Source organism: Sphaeramia orbicularis, chromosome 19 (genome assembly GCF_902148855.1).
Source record: "Sphaeramia orbicularis chromosome 19, fSphaOr1.1, whole genome shotgun sequence".
In the NCBI taxonomy this organism is placed as follows: domain Eukaryota; kingdom Metazoa; phylum Chordata; class Actinopteri; order Kurtiformes; family Apogonidae; genus Sphaeramia; species Sphaeramia orbicularis.
In genome coordinates this window covers 12,123,003-12,135,584 of record NC_043975.1, presented here as the reverse complement: position 1 = coordinate 12,135,584, position 12,582 = coordinate 12,123,003, and the positions used below count along the sequence as shown (strand labels likewise).

Genomic DNA, 12,582 nt, shown 5'->3' with positions numbered 1-12,582 from the left:
AGAAAGAAAGAAAGAAAGAAAGAGAAAGAAGAAAGAAAGAAAAGAAAGAAAGAAAGAAAGAAAGAAAGAAAAGAAAGAAAGAAAGAAGAGGGAGGGAGAGAGAGAGAGAAAGAAAGAAAGAAAGAAAAAAGGAAAAAGAAAGAAAGAAAGGAAGGAAGGATGGTAGGATGAGTTAATAATCTTGATCCATGCTTCATTTCTTACTGAACACATTTGAGTCCGTAAGCTAGCAGTTAGCATTAGCTCATCCCTGACCCCTTCCTCTCTTGAATCTCCGCCCCCTTTATCCAAATATGGTCACTTCTGGCTCCTATAAGCCAACAGCGCTTCAGAAACCAGTGGCGTTCCTCTCCTTCACACTCATTAAACTGAGTCTAAGTGTTTTTATTCTTTGTTTATTCGGGTTAAAGGTCACATGGTTTATGAAAGGAAATCATGATTATTAAACCACCGTAAAGGACACAAACTTCCAAACTGAAAACTAACTCAGTATTTTCGTTCCCCCAGCTGAAGGCGAGCTGTAATCTAAAGTACTTCAGGTGTTGGAGGTGCAGTGGGTTAGATTCCCCTGTGAGTCCTGTTCTTCACTTCTATCAGAGCAGAGCGTTCTGCAGTGTTTCAGAGAAAAGCCTCCTGTGGAATTACTGCGACACTCCACTAGAACCATCTGTTCTACACATGCTTCTGTCCACAGTAGAAGAAAAGCTTTCTGTCAACAAAGAGCTGCTTAAAACAGTTCAATATTTTGGAGTTTCTTCAGTTTCGGCATTAATTGAAATAAAAAATATGGGAAAGAAACAGACGTCTAGATGATCGGAGACTCCCTGAAAGGTTTTTTTTTTTTTTTTATCAGGACAGATGAGTGTCTTAGTAAGAAAAACAGCTTTTATGTCGAGCTATTTTTGTTTCTCCATTACGGTTAGGAAAAGCTTTAAGTATTTGGCCCCTGCTCTCCAGTAACGATGGAAGTTCCAAAAAATAAAGAAATAAATGCACTTTTTTATTATTATTATTATTATTATTATTATTATTATTATTATTATTATGTTTTTCCAGTCGTGGATACAATCAATCACTAAAAACCTGAATATTTCTTCCTATATTTAAGAAGAAAGAAAGAAAGAAAGAAAGAAAGAAAGAAAGAAAGAAAGGATGAGTCAGTAATCTGTATTCATGCGTCATTTCTTACTGAACACATTTGAGTCAGTAAGCTAGCAGTTAGCATTAGCTCATCCCTGATTCCTTGCACTCCACCCCTCCACCCTGCTCCACCCCTTTTGTCCAAATATAGTCACTTCTGGTTCCTAAAAGTCAACAATGCTGACAACCAATATGCAAACTAGTGGCTGCAAAGAAAGAAAGAAAGAAGAGGGAGGGAGAGAGAAAGACAGTAAGATATATATATATATATATATATATATATATATAAAAGAATAAAGTACATCTATCTTGAATATTGTTTTGATTCATATAAAAGAATAAGTGTTTTTTAGTCTATTTGGTCTATTTTCAATGCTTCTTTTGTGAGTTTTCTATTGTTTCCAAGTTTTCCTGGTAATATACGGTTATTTTTACATCAGTTCTCCTTATCTGCAGATGTATTTTATCAGTTTAACATGTTGTATCATGATTAGTACATGTAACCTGTTATTTTTTATTTCATTTATATCAGTTTGTCTTCCATTATTATTTTCCTAATTATTTCATTTCCTTCTATATGTTTTATTTGACTCCTTTTTTCTTCTTTTTCTTTTGTTTTTCATTCTATTCTTACTGTTTTTCTTCTTTTCTGACATGGACTTTTAACCCGTAAAGACCTAGAATTATTTCTGTGGACACTTCCAAATGAGTTTTTCTCCACATCTAACTTTTCCTTATTGATTTATCACCATTTATTATAATATTATATTTGGTGTTTTGTAGTGAAAATTGTGTTTTCCTATAATTAATGTGCAGATTATGTAGATGTAACAAAAGCAAGATAACAAAACAGAGGAAACTGAAGAAAAAGTGATTTTTTTCCCCAAATATATCATTAACTGAACATAAAAACTAGTGTCTACAGCCACTGTCATTTGTCAAACTGTATTTAACAGGCCTATATATATTTAATGTTTAGTTTTATCTTAACACTTGAAGACCGCAAGAAAAAGACTGCAACTATTTTTGTGGTGAATTTGCAATAAAATTATCCTCTGTGCTTTACATTTTTCAGCCACATTCAGGTATTTTCCGAGATTTTACTTGAAAAATATTGAAAAAACTGAAGAAAATTAAAGAAAAATAATTTTTTCAGCGAAAAATGAAGACAAAACCTACATTTAACCTTTATGAAAAGATTTATCACTATTTACAATAAAATTATCCTCTGCGTTTTGCATTTTTCAGCCATAATCAGGTATTTTCCTAGATTTCACTTAAAAAAATTTGAAAAAATTGAAAAAAGTGACTTTTTTTAGCAGAAAATATTATAATTTGAGGACAAAACCTGCATTTAACCATTCCGAAGTGATTTCTCACCATTTATTATAAAATTATCCTCTGCGTTTTGCATTTTTCTGCGACAATCAGGTATTTTCCTATATTAATATTAATGTTAATATTAGTATAAATATAATTCACTGTTCAGAGTGAATTTGAAAGTTATTATAGACAAAAATATTTTTTAAGTGAAATATATTATTAACTGAACATAAACATAACCATCTACAACCACTCTATTTAATAGGCATATAAATATAAATATATATATATATATATATATATATATATATATATATATATATATATATATATATATAATGTTAGCTTTATTTAAACACTTGAAGACCTACAACTATTTTTGTGGTGAATTTACAATAAAATTATCCTCTGCGTTTTGCAGTTTTCAGCCACAAGCAGGTATTTTCCTAGATTTTACTTGAAAAATATTGAAAAAAATGAAAGACAAAGTGACTTTTTTCAGCGAAAAATACTATGAACTGAAGACAAAACCTACGTTTCAATTTTCCAAAGTGATTTATCACCATTTAATTATAAAATTATCGTCTGCTTTTTGCATTTTTCAGTGACAATCAGGTATTTTCCTATATTAATATTAGCATAAATATAATTCACTGTTTAGAGTGAATTTGAAGGTCATTATAGATACAAAAAATGTTTTAAGTGAAATATATTATCAGCTGAACATAAACATAACTATCTCCAACCACTGTCATTTGTCAAACTGTATTTAAAAGGCCTATATCTGTTTAATGTTTAACTTTATCGTAACACTTAAAGAGTGACAAGTATTTTTATGGTGAATTTACAATAAAATTATCCTCTGCGTTTTGCATTTTTCAGCCACAATCAGGTATTTTCCTAGACTTTACTTGAAAAACATTGAAAAAATGTAAGAAAAAGTGACTTTTTTTTCTGCAATTTTTTTTTTATTTTAAATTTTGTTATAAATCATCATTTCGACATCCACATTTAGTTGGATTTCAGCCTCTTTTTACATCATAAGAACATTTGGATATTTCAGACTCACAGCGGTGCACATTTTGTAACCAACTCCGAAGTCGAAGCGGCACTGCTCGTCCATGGAGTAATTGATTCCGGGCAGTTCCGGCAGCTTGGGCCACTTGTGTTCGAACGGGTCGTCCAGCAGGCAATCGTACGAGCTGACGGACAAACGGAAGCAGCGGGGAGCAGAAGTGAGAAAATCAGTACTAAGCCTCTGGCAGGTGAAGAGAACAGAAGACACAGTGCATGAGGGACGACCTACTGGATGTATCGATTGAGCTCCTGTTTGCTGCAACGTGACCAGTGGTAGCGGTGGAACGCCGCCTGGACCAGCGGCGCCATGATGCTGCCCATACTGGTCTCATCAGCACAGCGGTTCCCCTGACCGTCATGTTCCATTCCCAACCTGATGGAAAAAAATATATATATAAGAACAGCAGTTGAACAGATGTTTCAATATTTCTAATAATCTAGAACAGTGCTTCCCAACCTTTTCTGGTTCCTGACCCCATTTTAACATCATAACTTCAGCCGACCCCAGACATTCAAAACAGAGACATTTTATTTGCTAAAATTAATTTGTTTTTGATCGTGTAACAGTTTGCTATAATATGTTGCAAATAAATGTTAATTTTAGACATATAATGTAAATTTTTATTAGTAAGCTTTAATTTTTAATTGTTTGTTTTTTATAAATTCTTAGAAATTTCAGCCGAACCCTGACATTCAAAACAGAGACAATTTTATTTGCTAAAATTAATTTGTTTTTGATCGTGTAATAGTTTGCTATAATATGCTGCAAATAAATGCTAATTTTAGACATTTAGACTATATAATGTAAATTTTTATTACTAAGTTTTAATTTTTACATTTTTTTTTTTTTTTATTCTTAGAAATTTCAGCCGAACCCTGACATTCAAAACAGAGACAATTTTTTTTGGCTAAAATTAATTTGTTTTTGATCGTGTAATAGTTTGCTATAATATGTTGCAAATAAACGTTAATTTTAGACAACTTTTAGACTAAATAATGTAAATTTTTATTAGTAAGTTTAATTTTTACATTTTTTTTAAAAAAATAAATTATTAGAAATTTCAGGCGACCCCAGACATTGAAAACAGAAACTTTTTTTTTGGCTAAAATTAATTTGTCTTTGATCATGTAATAGTTTGCTATAATATGTTGCAAATAAATGTTAATTTTAGACATTTCGACTATATAATGTAAATTTTTATTAGTAAGTTTGAATTTTTACTTTTTTTTTTTTATAAATTATTGGAAATTTCAGCCGACCCCAGACATTCAAAACAGAGACTTTTTTTTGGCTAAAATTAATTTGTTTTTTATCATGTAATAGTTTGCTATAATATGCTGCAAATAAACATTAATTTTAGACAACATTTAGAGTATATAATGTACATTTTTATTAGTAAGCTTTAATTTTTTAAATTTTTTTTTTTTTATAAATTCTTAGAAATTTCAAGTGACCCCAGACATTCCAAACAGAAACTTTTTTTTTTTTTGGCTAAAATTAAAAATTTTTTCATCGTATAATAATTTGCTATAACATGTTGCAAATAAACGTTTATTTTAGGCAACATTTAGGCTATATAATGTGATTTTTTTATTAGCAAGTTATAATTTTTTATCAGTTACCAGAAATTTCGCATGATTATTTTTGGCACTAGGTCAAATGTTCAAAAATACTAGCATCTGTCACCAAGTGTGCGTAAAATGCACACTTATAAATCAAATTATTAAATATTATATGTTGATTTATTTTTCTGCTCTAATTTGATTTTATTTTTGTAAATCAAGGTCAGCCCTAATCATACATATCAAATGGAAGAAATAGTGCGTTTTAGACACACTTGGGAGACAGATGCTAGTCTTGTAATTTTCTTTTGTTTACAATGTGTAAATTTTAGTTGGTGGCCAGAATTTTAGAGATCATGCAAAAATGAACAACTTTTGAATTCTAACCTTATTTAAATTGTGAAAAATAATATGAAGTTTTTTAAAACGAAGTGCAAAGTGTGCCTAAAAAGTGCACCCAGATACCAGAGGGTTAATAATATTTATCCCAATATAAAACTATATTATGCCATTTGTCATTACTATTTTGTATCCCAGACCCCTGTTAGAAAAGAAACACCTGAATTCAACGTGTCCCAGTATTTTTGTCCATATTGTGTATGACTTAGGTAATTATACAGTGAGGCTAACGATATGTTTTTGTCTGCATCAGAGGCTTGAATGATAAGATTTCATGGCACATCATGCTTTTTTGACTGGACACATCTAATTATAATATGTCCAAGATACAAACAGGTCATTTCATTGCCTTCATGCAAACTGTGGAATGAACTACCACTGCACATGAGACAGGCCGACTCAATTTCTGTTTTTAACCCTTTCATGCATGAATTATGAGAACCTTAATAAAAAAAATTTTCCTGAGTGTTTTTATTCCTCTTTAGGCATGAAAAAAACAATGCGATTGAAAATTTTCTTCTGAAAAATAAATTAAAAAAAAATAAATAAAATAAAAATAATTAAAAAAAAATTTACATAAAAAAAAATAACAATGAAAAAAAATCTTATGAACCTATTTTTCATGAAGTTGCAAAAATGTCCAATCAGCTGGACACCACACGTTTAATTTTTGACACACAGAAACATGTATTTACTGATAAATTGTGAGAAAACTATGGGGTGGGCTTGTGATTCTGGGGGTTTATGGTCAGTAGAGATCTACATAATGTTACCAATTCATGTCAGAAAAGATATGCAGTGTCTTAAAACTTTAATAAAGATATGTGTAAAAATAAATAAATAAATAAATCCATGAATATACAGGAGAACAGCTGTAGAATAGCTGTCCACTGTAGTGACCAATGTGCATGAAAGGGTTAAATTGTCAAAGCATATTTTTTCTTTGGCTTTTAACTCAGTTTGAGAGATTGGCTTTTATTGTTTTAATGTGCAATTACTTTCATTGTTTTTATACATTTATAAAGTCTTTTATGTGTTCTTATGTCTGTGTACAGAACTTTGGCCAACTGTGTTGTTTTTAAAGTGCTTTATAAATAAAATTTGTCTATGTAATATTGCAAAAATTCAATAGAACCTGTCCCAAAGCCACACAAAAAAAGTCATTTTATGTATTTAGCACTTCCATATTGGACAACTGTAACTCTATACTATGTACAAGTTAGTCAAGTTAATGTAAAATACTGCTGCACAAGTAGTAACAGTCTTTGTTTGCTTTATTTTTTTTTGTATAAAGTCCACACAGAAAGGCCTCAGGCGACCGGTGATTATACATATAAGTTTCTGAAAGTGTGGGTTGGAGTTGATGACGTATTTTCTTGATCATACATAGATTTCACCATCACACCAGTACATGAGTCTGTCTACAAATGTGTGAGTGATGATGGTGATTGACTGCAGTAATAAAGTGTGTCATACACCTACAGCAGCTATTCAGGATCCAGGAGGTACAGGTGGTTACTAGGCAGAAAAAGATTACAGATTACAGATTACAGATTACAGGGCAGGGCAGGGCAGGGAAGGGAAAGTGTGATAAGATAAAGGAAGGGAAGGTAAGTAAAAGTAAAGTAAGGCATGATAAGGTAAGTAAAGGCAAGGTAAGGTAAGTAAAGGTAAGGTAAGGTATGATAAGGTAAGGTAAGTAAAGGTGAGGTAAGATGTGATAAGGTAAAGTAAGGTAAGGTAAGTAAAGGCAAAGTAAGGTTAGTAAAGGTAAGATAAGGTATGATAAGTTAAAAGTAAGGTGTGATAAGGTAAGGTAAGTAAAGGTAAGGTAAGGTGTGATGAGGTAAGGGAAGGTGTAATAAGGAAAGGTAAGGCGTGAGAATGTAAGGTAAGGTGTGATTAGGTAAGGTAAGGTAAGTAAAGGCAAGGCAAGGTAAGGTAAGTGACAGTAATGTAAGGTGTGATTAGGTAAGGTAAGGTAAGTAAAGGTAAGGTAAGGTAAGGTAAATGACAGTAATGTAAGGTGTGATTAGGTAAGGTAAGGTAAGTAAAGATAAGGTAAGGTAAGGTAAATGACAGTAATGTAAGGTGTGATAAGGTAAGATGTGATAAGGCAAGGTAAGTAAAGGCAAGGTAAGGTTAGTATAGGTAAGATAAGGTGTGAAAAGTTAAAGGTAAGGTGTGATAAGGTAAGGTAAGTAAAGGTAAGGTAAGGTGTGATAAGGTAAGGTAAGTAAAGGTAAGGTAAGGTGTGATGAGGTAAGGTAAGGTGTAATAAGGAAAGGTAAGTCAAGGTAAGGTGTGAGAATGTAGGGTAGGGTAAGGTGTGATTAGGTAAGGTAAGGTAAGGTAAGTAAAGGCAAGGTAAGGTAAGGCATGGTAAGGTAAGTGACGGCAAGGTAAGGTGTGAGAAGGTAAGTAAGGTAAGTAAAGGTAAGGTAAGATGTGATAAAGTAAGGTAAGATAAGTAAAGGCAAGGTAAGGTTAGTAAAGGTAAGATAAGGTGTGATAAGTTAAAGGTAAGGTGTGATAAGGTAAGGTAAGTAAAGGTAAGGTAAGGTGTGATAAGGTAAGTAAAGGCAAGGTAAGGTTGGTAAAGGTAAGATAAGGGGTGATAAGTTAAAGGTAAGGTGTGATAAGGTAAGGTAATGTAAGTAAAGGCAAGGTAAGGTGTGATAAGGTAAGGTAAGCAAAGGTAAGGTAAGGTAAGTTAAGCTAAGCTAAGATAAGTAAAGGTAAGGTAAGGTGTGATAAGGTACAGTAAGGTAAGGTAAGGTAAGGTAAGGTACAGTAAGGTAAGGTAAGGTAAGGTAAGGTAAGGTAAGGTAAGGTAAGGTAAGGTAAGGTAAGGTAAGGTATGTCCAATGGAAAAGTAACTACTGTTAGTTTAGAAAAAGTCTTCCATCACAGTACAGTACAGAACTTTACTTTGAATTTTTCTTTTTTTTTCATTGCACCCCTTGATAAAGCCACCAGAAAAGTAAACTTGGGTAACAACAACAACAACAACAACAAAAGCACTTGCACACACTTTCGCCTCTCTTAACTTACATCAGCACAACTTTCTGTCCTTTTCAACATTCATCAGGTATGTAAATAACAGAAAAAAAAACCCTTGAGTACACATTCATCTGTGAACATCGTATTATCTAAAACTAGACGATGAGCTGCTCACGCTTGTTGTGTATTTGATGTGTTTGCTTTTTTGAGCTACCAACATTTCTACTGAAGGTCAGAAGGACTGAAACATAGTTTTGAGTTTAAGAGAAATGAAAAGCTTTCACTTCTGTCAGAGTAACATTTTTAACGTTGTTTCATGTTTTCACCTCACTGTTATGTTCGTTTCTTAGCAACGACAGTAATGATGTTTACAGGCAAGTTTGGTCCAGTACATGTTTAATCATCGATAAAGCATCAGAAACCCGATAAATTCTGATAAACATTGTTTGTGGGTTATTACTAATCATTTGGTCCATATTTAGTGCAGTGTAATGAATTCTCACAGATCAAGGTTTTATTAGGATCATTTACTTTTTTTCTTTTCTTTTTTTTTTTTTTTTTTTTTTACAAGATTTATGAAACATCTCATTTTTAAACATTGTTTTAGCCAGATTTTTGCACGTCCACCTCATTTAGATGTGATTTTTGTGTGTTATTTTCATGTATTTCCTGTATTTTCTGATCAAGATCCACACATGAAATTTATAACATTGCAAAACTAACTTAAGCTAAAAACTTTTGCACAGAGCTGTAAAGATACTGAAAAGACATGTATTTTTAGGTTTGAAGTGGTCCTATGTAGTATTGATATTACCAACTCTCACCACCAGGGGGAAGTCACGTATCTGAACACATTTAGTTCTACCAAAACCACCAATGAATCAACGCTATGTATCCACTGACTGTATTACCCACTGACTAAAGTATAAAGGTCATTGTTTACATACATCTGTATTAAGGTTTTATTGAGGTTTTTTTTGTCAAACTGAAACTCATATACACTTATTTTGATCGTCGATCAAAATAACAGTGTTTTATAATCTTCATGTGGTGCATCAGCTGATAGTTTACATTATAGCTCTGTTTATAGACAGAAAACAGCCACAGTAAAACCACAAATCACCTGTTTTCTGTACTGTTTGTGTAGTAAAGATCTGTTTGGAATCGTCAAAACGAGGTCAGAACTGTCACGGTTTCGTCTGAACCATGGATCAGCAACTTAGCAAAGATAATAACATCCCATAATAACTTTACATCTTCATAAACCTCATAATCAAACTCACCCATGTCAAAAAAACGCTGCCATTTCAGCATCAAACTCCATTCTTTTCATTTAGAACCAAGTCGAGTGGCGAAAACAACAAGTGTTTCTAGCTTTTATCATTTTCTCTGATTCTCAAAGTTGTTTCTTTATGGTTCTCATCTCATCTGGCCACTTTCTAATGCTTTGATCAAAAGCCCCACGGTGTTAGTTTTTCCTAACCATGTGAGACCAACAAAATGACTCACTACTCCCTCTAGTGGTCACATAGTCCAACTTAGCAAAGATAATAACATCCCATAATAAGTTTATACCAGGGGTCTGCAACCTATGGCTCCAGGGCCAAATGTGGCTCTTTAGCCTCTCTATATATGGCTCCCCTTGCCAAAAAACATAAGGAGCATTTTGAAATTATCTGAATTAATCATTACTTTTCAACATTGTTATAGACTTAAATCAATTCTAACATTGTCCATCTGCAAAAATGTGCAGGCTATACACAAAGTAAAATAATTTTTCGACAGTGTATAAACAAAATGTATGTCACACCACATTATTTTCTTGCCAAATTAAACACAAGATACTCAATTTGCATTTGTCAGTAGTTTGGCTGTTTAAAAGTCAGCCCATATACATGAAAACTGACCTATTTATCCATTAAACAATGTAATAAGCTTTGAAAATAGTGTACATCTCTAAAAAATGTCATAAATCTTGCATGTTTTCTTTATTGTAGTATTTCATAAATGTACCAAACATTGCATTATTGTAGTGGATATACAAAGTTAAATCACAAACTAATCACAAATTGGCTACAGAAGAACAACCACCTCATGTTTAAATTTTTTTTTCATGGCTCCAGTCACATTTTTTTCTTCGTTTTGAAGTCAAAAATGGCTCTTTAGAATGTATAGCTTGCAGATCCCTGCTTTATACCTTCATAAGCTGCACAATCAAACTGATCTGTGTAGAAGTAACAATGTTGAATTATTTGATAAACAAATATTTGAATATTTCAATGTAGAAATAGAACATATAAGGTCTGTAGAATTATTTAAATTGTGATAAAATATAATGTAAATGTATTTTCTTAACATTTTAAACTACAGAATGTGTGACCCAGACATAGAAGAACGGTTAAAAAAATGTTATGCATATTTGTCTTTAGTGACATCCTACATCTGTGTTCATGCAGAAAAAGGTAATGTTTGAGATGTAGTAAGATGTCCTTCTTTCACTTTAGTGAACTGTCGACACTTACAAAAGGATGTGTTGTAAACTTTTTAATAAAATAGATGTAGATGACGATGGTGAATATATTAAATAACAAGTGGTGCCAGGCACAACAAACCCCACCCCTTGTACATATTGTAGCTTATTTTGGCTTCGATCCAGCTGATGTCATCATGTCTATGCATACGGTGATGTCAGCATTTCAGTTGCCTCTATATATGTTCCAAGTCTGAAGTAAATTGAAACAAAATTGATGTTTTTATAGACATGTGAAATTTCAGCCAATATAAGTAAATGAAATCCAAAGAGTTCATAGAAGCTGAAAGTGGCGGGCTGCTTTTTAGGGAAGTATTCAATAAAAAGCAGCACTTTTTTGATATTTCAGATGTTTTGGGTTCAGCCTTGGTTCATTCACTGGATTCATTCTTGAAATTAAGTTCAGATTTGCTGCATTCTGTTAAAAGTTCTGCAGATATTGAACTACAAGTTGAGCCAAGTGGCGGATCCAAAATCAAATCACATAAAACTGTATATTTTTTTATTATCAAACACTAATAAAATTAATACAATTTACCCTCGTTATTGTGACCCCTTTGGAACCAAAGTAAATAAAGTTTTCTTCAGTTATGGCTTTGAATTCCATCACATTCCTAATAACTTAAAACAAGTGGTGCCAGTCACAACAAATTCCGCCCCTTGCACATTTTGTAGCTTATTTTGGGATCGATCCAGCTGATGTCAGCATATCAATTGCCTCTATATATGTGCCAAGTTTGAAGTAAATTGAAGCAAAATTGATGTTTTTATAGACATGTGAAATTTCGCCCATTGTAAGTAAATGGGAGAAAAAAAGGATTTTAAAAATTCATATAAAAATTTGAACTTTGACCTATTTCTCCCAAAATGTAATGACATCTATTCTGGGTCATTGGCAGTCTATAAACCCAATTTGGTATGAATTCAACCAACAGTTTTGCTGCTACAGACACTGGAAATTTCACCCATTATAAGTAAATGGGGAAAAAAATCTTTTTAAAAATTAATTTTAAAAAATTTACTCAAACCTACTGTTCTCAAAATATAATCAGATTTATTCTGGGTCACTGGCAATATATAAACCCAATTTGGTATGAATTCAACCAATAGTTTTGCTGCTAGAGTGTTAACAAACACAGAAGGAAACAAACAAACCAAAACCAATACCCCTTGCCTCCCATTTGGGGGCGGGGTAAAAATATTCACCTGTGTTTGACAAAAAGGCATATTATTAGAGTTAAAGTAAAGAAAACAAAAGCCAAAATGTGAGCGAAATCACCCACAAAGTCCTTGAAAGTCAATCACATATTATTATTTTTATGTTGGTTACCATTGGCTGTTGTGTTTTTCCTCCCAGGATTGTCAGCTTTTATATCTGAATGATTTATTAGACGGGATAGTTGTGTGCAGGGGTGCAGCAGTAATAACTGTGTCATTCTGACCACAGATTACAACGACGTCTTTGAATCAAACATATTCCATCAAAGAGGAAAAAGCCGATGTGAACCCGGTCTTCAACACCTATGGGACTGGACGTGGTGTTGACT

At 32.5% G+C, this 12,582-nt stretch overlaps 1 protein-coding gene across 1 annotated transcript in view; it reads right to left on the bottom strand.

Annotated features, from left to right (window-relative positions):
- Positions 1-12,582, bottom strand: part of adamts14 (ADAM metallopeptidase with thrombospondin type 1 motif, 14) — a 205,587-nt gene that overhangs the window by 39,531 nt on the left and 153,474 nt on the right. Inside the window, exons 9-10 of the mRNA XM_030122123.1 lie at positions 3,770-3,913; positions 3,512-3,665 (exon numbers count right to left, since the gene is read on the bottom strand). Coding sequence (XP_029977983.1) covers positions 3,512-3,665; positions 3,770-3,913 — 298 coding nt within the window. The remainder of the gene's footprint in view (positions 1-3,511; positions 3,666-3,769; positions 3,914-12,582) is intronic.